The sequence below is a fragment of the Pleurodeles waltl genome, chromosome 3_1 (genome assembly GCF_031143425.1).
Source record: "Pleurodeles waltl isolate 20211129_DDA chromosome 3_1, aPleWal1.hap1.20221129, whole genome shotgun sequence".
Classification (NCBI taxonomy): domain Eukaryota; kingdom Metazoa; phylum Chordata; class Amphibia; order Caudata; family Salamandridae; genus Pleurodeles; species Pleurodeles waltl.
In genome coordinates this window covers 136850732-136871359 of record NC_090440.1, presented here as the reverse complement: position 1 = coordinate 136871359, position 20628 = coordinate 136850732, and the positions used below count along the sequence as shown (strand labels likewise).

General features: G+C 46.6%; 1 protein-coding gene across 2 annotated transcripts in view; it reads right to left on the bottom strand.

Annotated features, from left to right (window-relative positions):
- The window catches only part of METTL15 (methyltransferase 15, mitochondrial 12S rRNA N4-cytidine), a 759979-nt gene that overhangs the window by 676647 nt on the left and 62704 nt on the right, over positions 1-20628 (bottom strand). Inside the window, exon 1 of one of the 2 annotated variants that reach the window (XM_069221972.1) lies at positions 65-193. The exons of the other annotated variant lie outside the window; for it this stretch is intronic. Coding sequence (XP_069078073.1) covers positions 65-178 — 114 coding nt within the window. The 5' untranslated portion in view covers positions 179-193. Of the gene's footprint in view, positions 1-64; positions 194-20628 lie in introns of those variants that run through there. 2 annotated transcript variants of the gene reach the window in all.

Genomic DNA, 20628 nt, shown 5'->3' with positions numbered 1-20628 from the left:
GTCGTATGCCAATTTTGTCAAATGTCTTGTCAGACAAAATGGTAATTGGTGCCCTATAACTTACCATCTCGTTAATCTGCATACCATCCATTATTGCGTCACAAAAAAGACCTTTAGTTCTCTTTGTATTCTGCTCCGTCACGTTCAAATTCAAAGTCAGGATTACACTTTCATACATCTCCGTTTTTCTTCACAATTATCCACAAGTACACTTGCAATCCTCGTTTTACAATTCCCAGCACTGCAGACAAATTAAAAATGGCCAATCTTTTTAGAGTTATTACACCGTTTATCAACTGCAGGATATGAAGTAAAATTGTCAATATGTTTTTTTTATCCACATCCATAACATGAAATAGGCATCTCCAGCTGGTAGCTCTGAAGCTGCAGGAGTTGATATCGCACACAGCTGTTTCTTATCTAATGTTGTTCATCAGAGATTGGTTACCATGTGCAACTATGAATTTCAATGTTTTTTTGCAACTTTACTATAACTTTAGCCGAAGTCCTGGCTTTTCAATTAACCAACCTACTACTGACAGGGCTAGGCGCGCACACACATCAGTTTAGTGCCAGGATACCCTCCCTGGTGATAGTGTGATTCACAAATTCTCATAGCATACATCAATTACTTCTGTAAGTGTTGGGTTTCTGTTTGTCAAAAATTGTTTATCTATGTCTGGGCCGACCTCTGCAACCAATACAGATTCATTTGAGGTGGCAACTAGAGTATGATTAATTTCCAGGCCTCCACTGGAGTATGAGGCAGCGACTAGCACCCTGCTAATGGGCTTCTGTTGTGAGGTATTAGTGGCTTGTGCAAGATTTTTAGTGGCCTACTGGGTATGAGATGGCAGTATGTGCAGGTTTCAAAATGATTAGTGGTTGGTGCCAGATGGAGTGGAATATATGGTGCTTCCTTTTCAAATATTTTGTCGTGATGGTGACCCATTTGTAATGAATATAGTGTTTTGGGTCGAAATGGCAGGTTTTGATGTGAACTGTTGATCATTAAGTTGTGCCCTCTAACATCATCATTTTGGATTTTATCTAAGACAATTATATCTGGTTCAGCCACATCTGTATATAAATGTATATAGCGCACTTTGAATTCAACCTACTCACCTTCACTGTGCTGTCACTATACAGGATATATGTATAAGCAAGAGTTTTTTGCATTGAGAAGCTTTCTTTTCAAAAAGTTTTATTCTTAGATATGAACATGTTAGACCTGGCATCCTTGGCGTGGTCTCCACTAACTTTTTGTCTCTACTTCCTAGGTTGTTGCTGGGTGCTGAACTCTGTTTTGCTGTTTTTGTTACTCTGGGCACTTTACCACTACTGACCAGTGCTAAAGTGCAAGTGCTCCCAATGTCAAGTGGTATGTGTAATTGGCTTTATCATGATTGGCATATTTGATTTACTAGTAAGTCCCTAGTTAAGTGTACGAGAGGTGCCTAGGGCCTGTAAATCAAATGCTACTAGGGGGCCTGCAGCACTGATTGTGCCACCCACATTAGTAGCCCTGTAAACATGGCTCAGACCTGCCACTGCAGTGTCTGTCAGTTCAGTATTAAACTGCCAATTCGACCTGGTAAGTGTATCCACTTGCCAGGCCCATACGTTCCCTTTGTATACATGTAAGGCACCCCTAAGGTAGGCACTAGGTAGCCCCATGGGCAGGGTGCAGTGTATGTTAAAGGTCGTGCATGTACTGGTGTGTTTTACATGTTCTAACTGTGAAATACTGCCAAATTCGTTTTTCACTGTTGCAAGGCCTATATCTCATAGGTTAGCATGGGGGCTGCCTTTAAATATTCCTAAAGTGCAGTTTCCCTTTGAGAGCAGATAGAAATCTAAAGTTTGGGGTCTCTGAACTCACAATTTAAAAATACATCTGTTAGTGAAGTTGGTTTGTAGATTGTTAGTTTGAAAATGCCACTTTTAGAAATTAGGCATTTTCTTGCTTAAACCATTCTGTGACTCTGCCTGTTTGTGGATTCCCTGTCTGGGTCAGTTTGACAGTTGGGCTACTCGTGAATCTCCTCTAGACAGTGACAAAAAAATGAGCTTCCATATCCTGATGAGCCATCTGGGTTAGAGTGGAGGGAGGAATGGACACTTACACCTGAATGGGCTGTGCCTTCCCTCACACAATGCAGTCTCCAACCCCCTGGTGTGTGTCTGGGGCCTGGCCTGGTCAAGGCAGGATCCTGTAAACAGAGACTTTCCTTTGAAGTTTGCCTACTTCAAAGGCAGAAAGGGGTATAAGTAGTGGACTCAAACCCCCAGACCTTAGATTACTTCTGAATTCAAGAGGAACCTCTACCAAGGAGAACAGCTGAAGAGCTGAGGGGAAGTGCTGCCTGACTGGGCTTTGCTGGGCTATAATGCAGTTGCTTTTTCTGCCTGTTAAAGGGGACAAAGACTGCACTTTGTTGTGCATTCCTGCTTGAGAAGAATCTCCAAGGGCTAAGACTGAGCTTGCCCCCTGTTCTGAAGTCTGAGGGCCATCAAAGACTTCCTCTGCAGCACCTGGACTCTCTGCTAAGACTCCTGCCCTGCCAAGTGGTGCCCCACTTGCAGTCCCTGGGCCCTTGAAAGGTGAAGTTGGCCGAACAAGGGCTGAAATCCACAGACAGAACATTGTGTAGGGAAATTTTCAATGCACCACCTGCAATGTGTCTGAAAAATTACGCACCCCAACTTAGTGGCAAAGATGGATGCTCCACCTGCACCGCGGCTTGTATAATCGATGCATCGCGGCTGCAGAAACGACGCAACAACCACTTGCGGCTGCTGATATCGATGTAAACCCCACGCAGCGTGGTTTTCTAACATCGGGGGACCGGATTTCTCACACATTGTTGCTGTGCATCAAAGGCATCATGAACCTGTGTGGATCTAAGGTGCCCTGTCCGGAAATCGACGCATCGCTCTCTTGCAAGGGAGATAAATGACACATCGCTGACCAGACCAGAAAAGGAAACAACACACAGCCTCACTTGCGAGTAAGGAATTGACGCATCAACGACTTTTTTGCCATATGCTCGCCCGTGCGGCTTTATTTTGTAACGCAAAACAGGTACTCTGTGGAAATTCAATGTTTCCATTGTTTTTTTATGGAGTAAGACTCTTATTCTTTTGAAAATTCATATCTTGACTTGTATATGTTGGATTTGTGTCATTTTTATCTTGTTTGATTTAGATAATATTACCTATTGTTCTAAACTGGTGTGGTGTCCATTGTGTAGTGTTTTCACTGTATTACTTTGTGTGTTGGTACAAATACTTTACACATTGCTTCTGGGTTAAACCTTTCTACTCGTGCCAAGCTACCAAGGGGGTGAGTGGGGCGTAACCAGGTGTGTTTCTCTTTTGTCCTGACTAAAGTGAGGGTCTGTGCTTGGACAGGGGTGTAACCTGACTGCCACACAAAGATCCCATTTCTAACAGAATCTTTTAATACAAAGTAAAGACTTTAAGTTTGAATAAAGGAATGACTGAACAAACCCTTAGCTAAGAGGAAGGTTTTTCTTTCATTATTTGCCATGGAACTCGTGGGCTACAATTCCCCCACAAGGACCACTTATTTGATGTAAGTTCTACTCACCATGGTCCACGGGTTACGGGGTTGTCCCTTTTGGGTTTTAACCGGTTCTGTGCCGAGGACGTAGTGGTTACGTCCTTCGGCACAGTGCTGCTGTGCCGAGGACGTAACCACTACGTCCTCGGCACACAGCCCAGAGGGAGCGCTCTTGCTCCCTCTGTGTGCTTCCCCCCACTCCCCCATGTCAGGGATGGAAGGGGAAGCCCTTCCCCTTCCACCCTGACCCCCCCCCCCACCGTGACGTCGATTTGTCACAGGGTCTCCCCCATGGCGCTGGAATCTCTGCTTCCAGCGCGATTGAAAGAGAAATGCTCAGCATTTCTCTTTCAATCACGTGGGGGAGGCCCGGAGAGGCTTCAAAGGGAAGGAAATGTATTTCCTTCCCTTTGAAGTCTCTTCCAGCGTTTCAAAAGCCGGATTGCTTGCAATCCGGCTTTTGAAACCCCACTAGACACCAGAATTTTTTTTTTCTTTTTGGAAATGGACATAAGGGAGCGACCCCTTGGGCAAGGGTCGCTCCCAGGGGGGGCATTTTTTTGGGAAGGCCTTTTCTGCCCCCCCTGGGGGCAGAAACCTCTAGGCACCAGGGATCTTTTTTTTTTCCTTTTTTTTTTTGTTTTGGTTCTTTTTTAGGTGGGGAGCGACCCCTTAGGCAAGGGTCGCTCCCCTAGGGGGCAAATTATATTTAGGCCATTTCTGCCCCCCTTGGGGGCAGATTGGCCTATTTTGATGAGGCCAATCTGCCCCCAAGGGGGGCAGAAACCACTAGACACCAGGGATTTATTTATTTTTTTGAAATGGACATAAGGGAGCTACCCCTTGGGCAAGGGTCGCTCCCAGGGGGGGCATTTTTTGGGAAGGCCTTTTCTGCCCCCAGGGGTGGCCCCCAGAGGGGCCCCAGGGATATATATTTTTTTTCTTTTGTTTTTGTTTATGTTTTTGATTTAGGTGTGGGGAGTGACCCCTTAGGCAAGGGTCACTCCCCTAGGGGGCAAATTATATTTAGGCCATTTCTGCCCCTATTGGGGGCAGATTGGCCTATTTTTATGAGGCCAATCTGCCCCCAAGGGGGACAAAAATCACTAGACACCAGGGAGTTGTTTTTTTTTACGTGAATTTCACGCAAGGGGAGCGACCCCTTAGGCAAGGGTCGCTCCCTGGGGGGGGAAATTATTTTAGGCCATTTCTGCCCCCCTGGGGGGTAGATCAGCCTATTTTGATTAGGCTGATCTGCCCTCAAGGGGGGCAGAAACCACTATGCACCAGGGATTTTTTTTTTTTGTTTTACAGATGGGGAGCGACCCCTTGGACAAGGGTCGCTCCCCTGGAGGGGAAAATTGTATTTAGGCCATTTCTGCCCCCTTTGGCAGGAACCAGTAGGCACCGGGGATTTTTTTTTGGGCGCCAATGTCATGAGCAGATCGGCCTATTGTTATTAGGCCGATCTGCCCCAGAAACCTCTAGGCGCCAGGGCAAATAATTTTTTTTGTGTTTTTTTTTTGTTTGTTTGTTTTTTCAGAGATGGGGAGCGACCCATTAGGCAAGGGTCGCTCCCCTGGGGGGCAAATTGTATTTAGACCATTTCTGCCTCCCTTGGGGGCCGATTGGCCAATTTTAGGTCAATCTGCCCCCAAGGGGCAGAAACCACTAGGCACCGGGGATTTTTTTTTTGGCGCCAATGTCACGCAGGGGGAGCGACCCCGTAGGCAAGGGCGCTCCCGGGGGGTGGGGGTTGGGGGGGCAAATTTATTTTAGGCCATTTCTGCCCCCCCCTGGGGGCACATCGGCCTATTGTTATTAGGCCGATCTGCCCCCAGGGGGGGCAGAAACCTCTAGGCGCCAGGGCAATTTTTTTTTTTTTTTTTTTTTGTTTGTTTGTTTTTTCAGAGATGGGGAGCGACCCATTAGGCAAGGGTCACTCCCCTGGGGGGCAAATTGTATTTAGACCATTTCTGCCTCCCTTGGGGGCCGATTGGCCAATTTTAGGTCAACCCCCCCAAGGGGCAGAAACCACTAGGCACCGGGGATTTTTTTTTTGGCGCCAATGTCACGCAGGGGGAGCGACCCCGTAGGCAAGGGTCGCTCCTGGGGGGGGTGGGGGTTGGAAGGGCAAATTTATTTTAGGCCATTTCTGCCCCCGCTGGGGGCAGATCGGCCTATTGTTATTAGGCCGATCTGCCCCCAGGGGGGGCAGAAACCTCTAGGCGCCAGGGCAAATTTTTTTTGTGTGTTTTTTTTTGTTTGTTTGTTTTTTCAGAGATGGGGAGCGACCCATTAGGCAAGGGTCGCTCCCCTGGGGGGCAAATTGTATTTAGACCATTTGGCAGATTGGCCGATTTTAGGTCAATCTGCCCCCAAGAGGCAGAAACCACTAGGCACCGGGGATTTTTTTTTGGCACCAATGTCACGCAGGGGGAGCAACCCCGTAGGCAAGGGTCGCTCCCGGGGGGGGGGCAGGTCGGATGAGGGTTGGGGGACAAATTTATTTTAGGCCATTTCTGCCCCCCCTGGGGCCGGCTGAGCTAGAGGCCAAAATCCACAGGTAGGCACTGTTTTCTATGAAAAAATTTGATGTGTCCACGTTGTGTTTTGGGCCATTTCCTGTGGCGGGCGCTAGGCCTACCCACACAAGTGCGGTATCATTTTTATCGGGAGACTTGGGGGAACGCTTGGTGGAAGGAAATTTGTGGCTCCTCTCAGATTCCAGTACTTTCTGTCACCGAAATGTGAGGAAAATGTGTTTTTTTAGCCAAATTTTGAGGTTTGCAAAGGATTCTGGGTAACAGAACCTGGTCAGAGCCCCACAAGTCACCCTGAGAAAATGTACATAAACTTAATCATACACCATAGCTGCTAGGCATCTGTTTATCTTTATTATGTTGCCATGTGCTTCACAAACCTCCTGAACTTTGATGATTGACCTTGTGCCTTGGGCTGCAATCTGCTTATCGCTGTAATTTACTTGTTCTAACCGTAGTTCCGAGAATGTTTGTGCTTAATCAGTAACTGCCAGAACAGGTTCGTACAGGTCGTTGCCACCTCCTGCCAGCTGCATCTGTACCTTCTCCCACCACACGTGTATCCCTGAAATATTCTGAAGGCCGCAGAGGACCTTGAATACGCTAGGGGTGGAGTTGTCCTCTGACTAAGCAGTTTTGTGTGTATATAAGGTTGGGTGCCCCAGAGTGAAGGGGCAGCCTCCGTAGGATAGTCACTTGACTGTCCTGGGACTCTGTATTAGCTCGAGCTATAATCCATGTAATAAAATTCTCTTTATTCCTCCAGTTGGTGACTCTGCTTGATTTGTGTACTCTCTGCTAAACGGACCCTGAGGACTAGGGTGTCCCTCCACCGCTGGGAAGGAGACCCCGGGCGGGGATTCTATCTTTCCTGGTTCCTCAGTTGACGCCCGAACAGGGACCCGAGTCAGGTATCCAGGGGACCGACCAGGTGACGGAGGACTCACGATTGGATTTCCAAGGGAGGCGCCCCACACCGGATTCTGAGCTTCGTTCTCTGTCGTGGACCTGCGGATCTCCACTGTGTGTCTTCCAGCCGGCTCGACTTCTCCTGGTGCTGTCTGAATTTGGGTCTCTGTTTTCCGTGAACTACTGGAGTCCCCAACTGTCGGACTATAACAGAAGTGTCAGGTAAGGACGGGAGTTGAAAGATTCCTGTCTAAAAATAGGTCTGTGAGTATTGTACCGTTTCTATCGCTCTTTCCAAAGATCGACATCAGTGGTAAGACTGACCTCAGTTGCCATTTAAGTATATAGGAAGCAAAGGGCATATTTGCCACTCATTTGGTGTATTCAAACCACTGGTGTAAGAATTTTTTTTTTTTTTTAAATACTGGAAGAATGTCAGCGTTCAGTTGTTTTAGGAAATTGTGTTGTTGTCTTTGCAGTACGGACTCCCGCCTGGAGGAAACATGCCCCGCTCCTCCGGCCGGGACTCCGAATCATGATATATATGTTAAATATGGCATAGGTCTGATTATATTGATAAAGATAAATTAGACTATTTACAGGAACGTTTGTTTGTGACAAAAAGTAGGCCAGGGATGTTTGATTCACTACGGACTTGGCAGAAAGAAGCAGACCAAAGACGTAGGAAGGCAGAGAAAGAATTACAGAGACATAAGACCAGGACGGTGACTGAAAAGGTATATGACTCTGACGTAGCTGAACATCAACAGAAAATTTTAGAACATGACCGAAGGCTTCACTTACAAACTGATAGGTGTTACCCTTCCAGGACAGTAGTGGATAAGCCACAAGAGGAAGACCCCCTTTTAAACGATATGTTAGATAAACCCCCGTTATATACTCCACCAATATATCCTACACTACAACCTCAACCTGCACCAGGTGACCCTATTGTGCCACCCCCGGTTGGATCTCAGGCGAGTGCTCCGCCACCCACCACCACCCCTCCTGTCACCAGACCTATAGAGGATACACCCCGCCCGACTGTACACACCCCTCGACTGGCCCCCGTTTGGCCCACCCCTGACTCCTGTTTAGACACCACACATACCCCCCGTCCCATGACCCCGCGAAAGCGCACCCTCCGCGGACACTTGTTCTCTAATTCACAAGAGGAAGATGTCATTGAAGAAATGACACGGAGGTGGATGACTAATTGGAATGACTATGGGGTCAGGGACATTGTCCACACTATGAAACAATGGGATAGTTTAGTTCAGTTACATGCAGCTACCCTTATGTGCAACATTATAATACAAGAATATGAGGATGATGGTTCCTCAGCTCCCGCGGGACTGGTGGACCTCTGAAAACGCACCTCTACTGGACTGCCGTTTGGTTCTGGTCTACATGATTATGTTGTTACTCTTCTCGTATATAGGGACCGCCTGTGGACATGTAGCCCTTCTATAAGGGCATCCATGTTTCCCATGAGAGAGGTTCCGCCGGTTTGGCGAGAGCCGGTGATGGATAACGCTGGCCAAGTTATTACCGCAGGGCATTTTCAACAAATGTGGGTACACACCCCATGGAAAAGATCTGAAACATATACCCTAAAAGCCGCCTTACCTGACCCCTGTAAGAATCCTGCAGGATATTATAAAGAACTGCAACAAATTCTTGAATCCTGTACTATGACGTTGCCCGATATTGACATGTTAATGGCAGCAGCAGTCCCGCAGGAAGTATGGTCAAAAGTACGGAGACACGACCATGCTGAACTAGGGGGAACGTGGGACCAATTGCAAGCAGCAGAAAGGGACAGGGTTGGGGGAGCGAAACCAGACCCACTTATATTGGCTCTCCCACTGCGTATTTTGGATTTAATGAAGACCATACTTGCACCACACAGGATAAATTGGGATAAATTGGCTGCCTGTAAACAGAAAAAGGACGAGGGTGTTTCAGACTTTTATGCAAGGTTTGAGGGAGTCTTTTCTGATTACAGCAGCCAAGACATGACTACTGAAGGGGGGTTAAGACTCTTTGTGGACAAATTCGTGGACAAATTATCACCAGACATAAAGGGAAAATTGAAATTGTGTGAAAGTACGTGGCCATTCTCTACTGCCACTGGAATACTGACAATGGCCCAATATTATGAGAACAGGGAGATAGAAGAACGAGAAAAAAATGAAGGAGTTGAAAACAAAGGTGTTATTTCAGCAGGCCTATCCTCAGCCCCGTCAACAGCAGTCCAGATCAAGGTCACAAGGACCTCCCAATGACAGAAGTCAGTCCCAACGCCCTCCCCGTTCTTCCCTCTCCTACAATCAGTGCGCCTATTGCAAGCAGGAGGGCCACTGGAAGAATGACTGCCCCAATAAGGACAACTCCACAGGCCGCCCCATGCCCCCACCGCAACAGGACAACAGACCACACGGTAGGTCTGGTCCTGCAGACAGACCCCGCCAGCAGGCCCCTTCACTGTCCCACAGTACCCCCCGCCCGAATTATTTTGATGCTTCATCCCAGCGTCAATATTTTAATGACTATGATGCGTATGAAGGTCAGGGGTCCTCCTTTGACTAGGACAGCCTTCGACAGAGGGGGGTGGGACCAGTTTCTATTCCTGTTAGGCAGAATGGCCCTCACGTTGAGGTACAATTAGACGGTACTTCACATGATTTTTTGGTAGATACTGGGGCCACCAAAAGTTCTGTTAAACAGGAAGAGGTCCAAGGAGTCCCTATGTCTGGCAATATTAACGTCTCTATGGGTTTTCCTGGTGTTCCTGTGGCTAACCCCGTCTTCCAGCCGCTGCATGTTGCTATAGGTCCTTACACCATTAGCTCCCCTCTGATTCTTACTTCGGCCTGTAGTGAGAATTTATTGGGTTTGGACCTATTAAAGAAATTGTACGCCACCATTTATTGCTCTCCGGATGGAGTTCATGTCACTTTAGGTCCAAATATTTCCCCGTCACAATTTTTGTCAAAACCACTTCCACCCGAACTTCGAGATTTGCCAGACATTTTATGGGCCACACATAAGGACGATGTTGGATGTCTGGACATACCACCGTATGTCGTACGCTTGAAAGCCAATGCCAAATTGCCTCGTCTTCCCCAATACAAATTATCCCAACACATTGAACAACTCAAAAATATTGTGACCCAGTTGATTGATTTGGGTGTCATTGAAGAAACCCGTGGTAATGATTGTAACAGTCCTGTCCTTCCTGTTCATAAAATATTATCTGATGGCACCGCGTCTCCAGGATTCCGATTTGTTATTGATTTACGGGCGGTCAATAAGATTGTAATACCCCAGTTCCCTGTTGTTCCTGACATTACAACATTGTTAACAATGATACCTGCCTCCGCTACTTGGTTCTCTGTTATCGATCTTAAGAATGCATTCTTTAGCATTCCCATTCATCCAGATAGCAGACACATCTTTGGGTTTTCACTGGGTGGTCGCAGTTTCCGGTTCTGTCGCGCTCCACAAGGCTATACTAAATCGCCTAGCATTTTTAGCCAGGCCCTCAAGGGTCAATTAGATACCCTTGTTTTTCCTTACTCCTCGACGCTGGTTCAATATGTGGATGACCTTTTAATAGCATCCACTTCAGAACAAAATTGTAAAACAGATACAGTAGCCTTATTGAAACATCTTGCACACCATCACCATAAGGTCTCCCTCTCCAAATTGCAATATTGTAGACAGGAGGTTATATACCTAGGACACCTCCTGTCTAAGGAAGGGCGTACGTTGACGGCTGAGAGAATACAAGCTATACGAGACATACCGGTTCCAAGGACACAGAGAGAGGTTAGGGCCTTTACAGGTATTACCTCCTTCTGTCGTCAATGGATTCCTAATTATTCTCTTTTGATAAAACCGTTTTTGCATCTCACCCACAAAGATTGTACTGAAACAATTGAATGGAATGACGATTTTCAGTTTGGTTTTGATGAATTGAAAAATACACTCTGCACAGCACCTGTACTGGGTACGCCTGATTATCGTAAAGATTTTCAGTTATATGTGGGCGAGAGAAATGGATGTTCACTATCAGTGTTAACCCAAGAGCATGGCGGCAAACAACGCCCCTGTGCTTATTTTTCGGCTCTACTGGATCCAGTGGCCCGTGCACTCCTGAGTTGTCTACGGGCAGTAGCCGCTGCAGCGGTCGCAGTGCACCAGTCGGCCGGGATAGTCATGGATTCACCCCTCACCCTGTTGGTCCCACACACTGTTGACGCACTATTAAACAAAACAAAAACACAGCATCTTACTAATGCACGATTAACTACTTATGAACTTACACTTTTAGCTAGTCATATAACATTAAAAAGGTGCAACACGCTCAATCCTGCCACTTTATTGCCAATTACTGAAAAAACTGAAGATTCTTATGATGACATACATGACTGCATTCTCCGGACGGAGGATGAAACAAAAGGGAGAGTGGACTTACAGGACACTCCACTGAAAGACCCTGATGGCATATTATACGTAGATGGCTCATGCATCAAGCTACCCGATGGCACTACCTCTGCAGCCTATGCAGTTACAACAGCTACCACTGTAGTTGAAACAGCTAGAATACCACATAACTCTGCTCAGGCCGCAGAATTAATAGCTCTAACACAAGCCTGTGAGTTAAGTGAAGGACTTAATGTGAATGTTTACACGGACAGCCAATATGCATTTGGTCGCTTGTGGGCAGAACGAGGATTCCTCACCTCACATGGGACACGTATTCAACATGGGACCCTTATAACTAACTTACTTTCTGCCCTGGCATTGCCCAAAACAATGGCTATCATGAAGTGTAGTGCACACAAAAAGGTGACAGATGAAACTGGATGGGGCAACGCCCTAGCCGATCAGACAGCAAAAGATACAGCGTATGCAAAGACAGGACACATGTATGTGGTAGATAGTACAGAGAAGGTTTGTCCCCATGAAATATTTGGGAACACGGTAGAGAGTGTCAGGAAGATACAGGATGAGGCAACTGAACAGGAGAGAAAGGAATGGGAAGAAGGGAAGGCCAAGTTAGATGAAAATACGCTGTGCTGGACAGATCTGTCACAGAGGGAAAGATGGATGATACCCGATGCATTCGTTCTGCCAGTAGTGACTATGGCCCATGGTCCTGCACACGTTAGTGCAAAAAGCATCTGTAATTTGCTTGATCCGGTTTGGTCTAATAAAAATATCAGAAGAATAGCTGACCAACTGGTTCAATCCTGCATGATTTGTTTACAACATAACATAGGGAAGGGTGCCTCAGTCCCCGCTGGGCATTTTTCACCACCAACGTATCCCTTTGAAGTACTACAAATGGATTATATTGAGATGGAAAGGTGTAACAACTTGAAATATGTCCTAGTTGTGGTCTGTATGTTTAGTAAGTGGGTAGAAGCTTACCCTACTAAAGATAATACTGCCCTTACTACCGCATAGGTACTTCTGAAGGAGTTCTTCCCACGGTTTGGGGTCCCAAGGTGTGTCTGGTCAGATAATGGGAGTCATTTTGTAGGGCAGGTGATGAAAAGGGTGTGTGAAGGGTTGGGCCTCCGCCAGAAGTTTCATGCAGCTAACCACCCCCAGTCAGCAGGACTAGTTGAAAAATATAATGGCACACTTAAATTGAAGATGTCAAAGATATGCGCAGAACGCGGTATACGGTGGCCGGATGCGTTGCCCCTGGCTTTAATGTCTGTCAGGATGACGCCTCACTCTAGATCAGGGTTGTCACCCCATGAGATAGTGATGGGAATGCCAGCAAATGTCTGGGGGGGTCCCTCGACCTCACAAGTACTCAGAACTAGAACATCCTGTTTTGATGGGCTATTTAAATGAACTCACTAATTCTTTGCGTTCTATTCACCAACAGGTGCGTGAAGCACTCCCATCAGTATCCACTGATCCAGGTCACAAGATACTACCTGGCGACTGGGTTCTCACAAAGAATTTCCAGCGGAAAAAGAGTCTCGAACCTCGATGGAAAGGTCTGCGACAGGTCCTTCTTGCTACTCGAACAGCAGTTAAAGTTGAGGGAGCTAAGAATTGGATACATGCATCCCACTGTAAGAAAGTACCCCTACTCGTACCCTCTGATGAAATAAAAAGTGGTGACCACCCGACGACTGAGGACCATTTCAGCAACACTACGCGGAGTGATAAAAAACAGAACGACAGTGTGCTGCAGGAGGTTCCCTCAGATTTAGGTCGCACTGAACAATTGTTTCCTGACCATACCATACCACAGTCCACAAGATACGATTTCCGCCCACGAAAATAAGAAAATGAACAATGAACTGATTGCTTGTCCCCTGTACTAAGTCTGACGATAGCTGCAGGGCTGTGATTTTGTCTGTCGGGGCGGACCAGAGTGTGTCAATAGGACTGCTGGTATCACCCCACAGTGAAGCTACCACCAGTCACGGGCAGCACTTAGGTCGGACTGACCTGCTAGTGGGACAAGCAATAAAGAGAAATGGGTGTTATACAAGAATACAAGAGGAAAAAGAAGAAAATAAGTAATTTAAAAAGACTATTAGGCCCACGTATCGCTTGTCTCACCATAACAATACTATTTTTGGTACTTCTGTCCTGCATTGGGTGGGTAATACATGATTCTGATTCAGAGGTCTCACGAACTACGCCACCGCCTTCAGAACACAGCCATGTTTCCTTACCACCCCAGGAGGAAGGACGACGTAAGGAATATGAAAACAATACCTTCATATCTATGTTACATCAACATCAGCTGGCTGTAAATAGAACAAATTGTTGGATATGTGGCTTGCTACCGAGTTCCGTGCAAAGAAGGTTGCCATATATTTCATTCCCTTTTTCTTTTGATGGCTCCTGCAGCGTCTGGTATGAACTATCAGCCATTTGGGCTACCTCAATGGATGCTACTAATTCCGGACTATTGGTCACCCACTTATACCGGTTATGCTGGCCCACTGGAACGAGAGTTTATGGAACAAAGGAAGAAAAGTCAGAATATGCTGACCGACGAAATAGGTCTACTGACATATATTTTTTATCCTTCAATACCACACCCCGGATTGGCCGAAGATTTTTTGTAACACAGGTCAAGGCTCCACTTTGTTTTCAGAAAAGTGGTAATAGAAGTGTAGGTGCCAGTAACTGTAATGCTACAGTAATATTGAATGTAACTAATTGGCCTACCATGATACCATCACGAAACTCGTATTTTGTTTGTGGTAATAATGCCTACACCTCCTTGGTACCCACCTGGACCGGCACGTGTTACATTGCTTGGTTACTACCACCAACTTACACAGCTGGCCCTCAACACCACAGGACTCGGAGAGGGGTAATATCTGCAGAAGATACCTCAGCACAAGAAGCATTGGACTACTTTAAAGGAGTCCTTCCATTTTGGTGCCCTATGATGAACAGTAGGGATATCAGACATCTCACACGAGTCGTGGAAGCAACAATGAATGAAACAGCAGGAGCTCTGAGTAACATCACTGCAGAGCTCGCTGCTGACCGCCTTGTTACTCTTCAAAACAGAATGGTTCTTGACATCATCTTGGCGGACCGTGGTGGAGTTTGTACTTTGATTGGATCGAGCTGCTGCGTTTATATACCAGACAATGCCCCTTCAGTGTATAAAGCTATTCAAAGGTTGCATATGATAGCTTCCACAATACACCAAGATGAAGGAACATGGTCCTTAACCGACTGGTTTTGGGGTTTGATTTCCCAATGGGGCTGGAAGATACTAATATTCCTTTTTGTGCTTGCTGCTGTATTCCTCACCTGTTGTCTTTGTGTACAGTGCCTACCTGCTTTGTGCGGTTGCTGTATGGCATCCCTTGACCCCTGGCCTGTTCGCCCTCCTCAACACACGGCTATGCTTTCCCTTGAGCAGGAGATAAAAGACCTTATGTCCATTAACATAGACACTGAATGACGTTCAAACTTGCCTCACAATGGCAAAAGGAGGGATTGAGAAAATGTACATAAGCTTAATCATACACCATAGCTGCTAGGCATCTGTTTATCTTTATTATGTTGCCATGTGTTCGACAAGCCTCCTGAACTTTGATGATTGACCTTGTGTTCACAGCCTTGGGCTGCAATCTGCTTATCGCTGTAATTTACTTATTCTAACCGTAGTTCCGAGAATGTTTGTGCTTAATCAGTAACTGCCAGAACAGGTTTGTACAGGTCGTTGCCACCTCCTGCCAGCTGCATCTGTACCTTCTCCCACCACACGTGTATCCCTGAAATATTCTGAAGGCCGCAGAGGACCTTGAATACGCTAGGGGTGGAGTTGTCCTCTGACTAAGCAGTTTTGTGTGTATATAAGGTTGGGTGCCCCAGAGTGAAGGGGCAGCCTCCGTAGGATAGTCACTTGACTGTCCTGGGACTCTGTATTAGCTCGAGCTATAATCTATGTAATAAACTTCTCTTTATTCCTCCAGTTGGTGACTCCGCTTGATTTGTGTACTCTGTGCTAAACGGACCCTGAGGACTAGGGTGTCCCTCCACCACTGGTAAGGAGACCCCGGGTGGTGATTCTATCTTTCCTGGTTCCTCAACCCCATCTTGGATTCCCCTAGGTCTCTAGTTTTCAAAAATGCACAGGTTTGGTAGGTTTCCCTAGGTGCCGGCTGAGCTAGAGGCCAAAATCTACAGGTATGCACTTTGCAAAAAACACCTTTGTTTTCTTTCAAAAAATGTGATGCGTCCACGTTGCGTTTTGGGGCGTTTCCTGTCGCGGGCGCTAGGCCTACCCACACAAGTGAGGTATCATTTTTATCGGGAGATAATATATAAGAGAGTGTGTAAAAAAGACATCTATTTGAGAAATGCCCTGTAATTCACATGCTAGTATGGTCACCCCGGAATTCAGAGATGTGCAAATAACCACTGCTCCTTAACACCTTATCTTGTGCCCTTTTTGGAAAATACAAAGGTTTTCTTGATAGCTATTTTTCACTCTTTATATTTCAGCAAATGAATTGCTGTATACCCGGTATAGAGTGAAAACGCACTGCAGGGTGCAGCTCATTTATTGGCTCTGGGTACCTAGGGTTCTTGATGAACCTACAAGCCCTATATATCCCCGCAACCAGAGGAGTCCAGCAGACGTAACGGTATATTGCTTTCGAAAATCTGACATTGCAGGAAAAAGTTACAGAGTAAAACGTAGAGAAAAAGTTATGTTTTTTTCACCTCAATTTCAATATTTTTCTTTTTCAGTTGTTATTTTCTGTAGGAAACCCTTGTAGGATCTACACAAATGACCCCTTGCTGAATTCAGAATTTTGTCTACTTTTCAGAAATGTTTAGGTTTCTGGGATCCAGCACTGGTTTCACGCCCATTTCTGTCACTGACTGGAAGGAGGCTGAACGCACAAAAAATTGTAAAAATGGGGTATGTCCCAGTAAAATGCCAAATTTGTGTGTGAAAAATTGGGTTTTCTGATTCAAGTCTGCCTGTTCCTGAAAGCTGGGAAGCTGGTGATTTTAGCACCGCAAACCCTTTGTTGATGCCATTTTCAGGGAAAAAACCACAAGCCTTCTTCTGCAGCCACTTTTTCCCATTTTTTTAAAAAAAACTAAATTTTCACTGTATTTTGGCTAATTTCTTGGCCTCCTTCAAGGGAACCCACAAAGTCTGGGTACCTCTAGAATCCCTAGGATGTTGGAAAAAAAGGACGCAAATTTGGCTTGGCTAGCTTATGTGGACAATAAGTTATGAGGGCCTAAGCGCGAACTGCCCCAAATAGCCAAAAAAAGGCTCGGCACAGGAGGGGGGGAAAGGCCTGGCAGCGAAGGGGTTAAATCACTTATTTACAGTCTCCGTGTGCAGAACTTGCGGCATTGTGAGATGAAGCATGAGGGGTGCAAAAACATGCTGCGACAGAGACAATGCAGAGGGTAGGCACTCAAAGCTGTTACCGATTGATTTTAAAATAAGATCAAAAACGTAAATATTTACTTTGAGCCATTCTCCTAGTCAAAATGTCTTTCATCAAGAGGAGCCGTTTATCGTTGTAAAAATGTTGTATAAGATAAGAGATCTAAATGCAGATGGGCTTCACATTAATGTATTTACACTCGTCTCCAAAATAAAGTGGGTTGAAAATACAGTCAGCAATTGCCAGGATTCTTTCAAATGTGGGTTACTGAACCGGTAGAGGAAAACAGAGCCCATGGCTTAAACAATGACAATGCACTATATGGAGTGTCTCAGCAACTGTCAAAGATAGAGTACTAGGCATGCTTCAGAACCGACAGAGCAGTACAGTCTAAACCATTGCAGTAAAAGGCTGTTGAATAAAACATGTAATAACAGTAAATGGTACATACTCTATTGAGTGCATAAGAGCACCCGTATAAAACTCTGCTAGGGCCTTATTTGCATATTTGTAAAAAATAAGGTTAAAGGTTGAGGGGGTGGAAGCCCCAATCAAGCAACAACCACAATCGTTGCCAGGATGAAATCATAACACTGTTAGGGGTGGGGGAATTGCCATGCCCATTCTGGGCAACCCTCACATCTATATTTACTTTTTAAAAAGCCTTTCCCTGGTGTCTAGTGGGCCATCAGGAGGGATGAAGCAGAAAGACCGATGACCCATGTTTTTTGGGGTGAGGACATGGCGGGCAGCCCCCATCCCTATTATAAAAACATCTTTACCTACTGTCAGTGGGCTTTCTGCTCCCTCAGTTCAGGCAGATCAAAGATATTTACCTCCATACGCCCACTGGGGGCAGAAAGACTGAGGCAATTAAATGTGCTGGGGGAGCACAAACCCCGTCTAAGGGGTTGCTTTCCCCATCACTGGTGACTAGTTGGTAGATACTGCTTGGGGATCACTCTCCTGTGGATCCAAGCAGGGATCCACTGGGCAGAGGTTGCATTGCAACGAGGAGATTCCAGAGCTGATTGTCATTGTCGGAAAGGAAAAATAATCAGACTGCTCTTGAAGTTCTTATGAAGCAGCCTGATGTAAAAAAAATATATTAATAAACAGGGATCCCGCTGGTGCAGAGCACCTGAGGGGCCCTTATGTACCTCCCTATTGCCAGCCAATGGCTGAAAGACACACTTGGGAGGTAGTATTGCTATCAGCCATTGGTTGACAGCCGTACTTATAGGGTTAAGGTCGGGTTTTGGGTAGGGTTTGCTCTTTCAGCAGTACATCCTCTCAATCAGATAAGTTGTCTCTCTTTTGCCCACTATGGCAAGTAGCTAAAGGCTTTCCACTGCGAGTCCTGGCCTAACATGACTTCAGAGAACAGTGGATTCCCGACTACTGATCCCTAAAGTATTGAATGAAGCATATGTGCCTAAAGCAGGTAGACTGTGTTGCTGAGAATAAATTGAACAGATTGAATCACTTTCCAATAAAGTCTCTAATTGCAGGAGCGGGGAAGGACAGAGATAAGAGACTACTGCTGTGTCAGCGAATACCACCACAATGGAAAGAAGTGAACATCAAGTGGAAAATGATGTGGTCTGCTGGCTCATTTGGAAAGTTCTAATACTAACTTCAATATTTGACTGAAACGTCACTGTTAGACCTGGCAGCTTTTTGGCGTGTCTCCCCTGTCTTTTTGCCTTCTGACCTCCTGGTTTTGGACTCTATATTTGCTGGTTTATTGTCTCTGCGCACTTTACCACTGCTAATCAGTGCTAAAGTGCAAGTGTTCCCCATATAAATTGTACTGTGGATTGGTTTATCCATAATGGGTATATTTGATTTACTAAGTCCCTAGTAACGTGCCCTAGAGGTGCCTAGGGCCTATGAACCAAATGCTACTAGTGGGCCTGCAGCACTGGTTGTGCCATCCACATTAGTAGCCCTGTAAACATGACTCAGACCTGCCATTGCAGCGTCTGTGTGTGCAGTTTTAAACTGTCAATTCGACTTGGCAAGTGTACCCACTTGCCAGGCCTCAACCTTCCCTTTTACTACATCTAAGGCACCCCTAAGTTAGGCCCTATGTAGCCCCAGGGGCAGGGTGCAGTGTATGTTTAAGGTAGGACATATACTAGTGTGTTTTATATGTCCTTACAGTGAAATACTGCCAAATTCGGTTTTCACTGTGCAAGGCCTATCTCTCTCATAGGTTAACATGGGGGCTGCCTTTAAGTATCCTTAAAGCGCAGATTCCTTTTGAGAGTAGATAAAAATGTGGAGTTTAGGGTCTCTGAACTCACAATTTAAAAATACATCTTTTAGTGAAGTTGGTTTTTAAATTGACTGTTTGAAAATACCACTTTTAGAAAGTAGGCATTTTCTTGCTTATACCATTCTGTGACTCTGCCTGTTTATGGATTGTCTGTCTGGGTCAGTTTGACAGTTGGGCTGTTCACACCTCTCCTCTAGACAGTGGCACTAAAGGGGGCGGGGTGTAGTCTGCATATCCAGATGAGTCATCTGAGCTAGAGAGGAGTGAAGAGTGGTCGTTCACACCTGAAAGGACTACCTGCTCTCACACAATGCAGTCTCCGACCCCCTGGTGTGCGTCTGGGGCCTGGACAAGGAAGGATCTTGCAAACACTTGAGACTTTGCTTTGAAGTTTGCCAACTTCAAAGGCAGAACTGGGAATAAGAAGATGACACAAAACCCCAGACTTTTAGAATCTTTCTGGAAATAAGAACCTCTGCCCAGGAGAAGTTCTGAAGGAGGAGTACTGTCCTTCGGCTGTGTTGCTTTGCTGGACTGGCCTGCAGTTGCTGCTTCTGCCTGAAAAGAGTGCAAAGGGTGAACATTGCTGTGTGTCCTGCTTGTGAAAATTCTCCAAGGGCTTGGAGTAGAGCTTGCCTACTGTTGGAAGTCTCAGGGAAACCAAAGATTTCAGTTTCCTCGACCTGCAGCACTGGGAACTGTGTGTTTTGTGCTGTTCAAGAGGAGAAACCAGTGCGATGCCGCCACAGATGCCGCTGGCCTGCACCGAGACCTGCTGACGCCACACAGAGTCGCATTGCCCCGCTTCGCACCGTGACACTGGTCTCCCAGATGTCGTCATTGGACGACTTCACCGAGCTGATGACTTCAGCCCCGCACTACGGCATTGCCTGCTCACACCGCAGCCTGGGCATCCCCGACGACAACGCTCCTGCTGACACCGGCGCCGCTGCCTGCACCGTGGCCTGTGGACACTGCTCGTGAGGTACACGAAGCACCGGCCCATCCCGCACCGCAGCCCCAGTCCACCGACGCCAGCACCACTGACTCCTGTGTCGTCACCATGCATCCTGCCTGCACCGTGGCCTGTGGACACCGCTTGTGAGGGTCACGAAGCACCGTCCCGTCCCGCACCGCTGGCTTGGGCCTACCGACGACAACGATTCAGCAACGCCGCTGCCAGCACCGTGACCTGTGGACACCGCACGGCGCACCGCCCTGCTTCACACCACAGCCCTGGTCTCACCGACGCCGCTGGACGGCGTCACCGAGCAGCTGCCTGCACCGTGACCTGTGGACACCGCACGTCGCATCGTCCAGCTTCGTACCGCAGCCCCGACGCCATCCACGCCGGCGCACCTAACTTCATCAGCCTGGAGT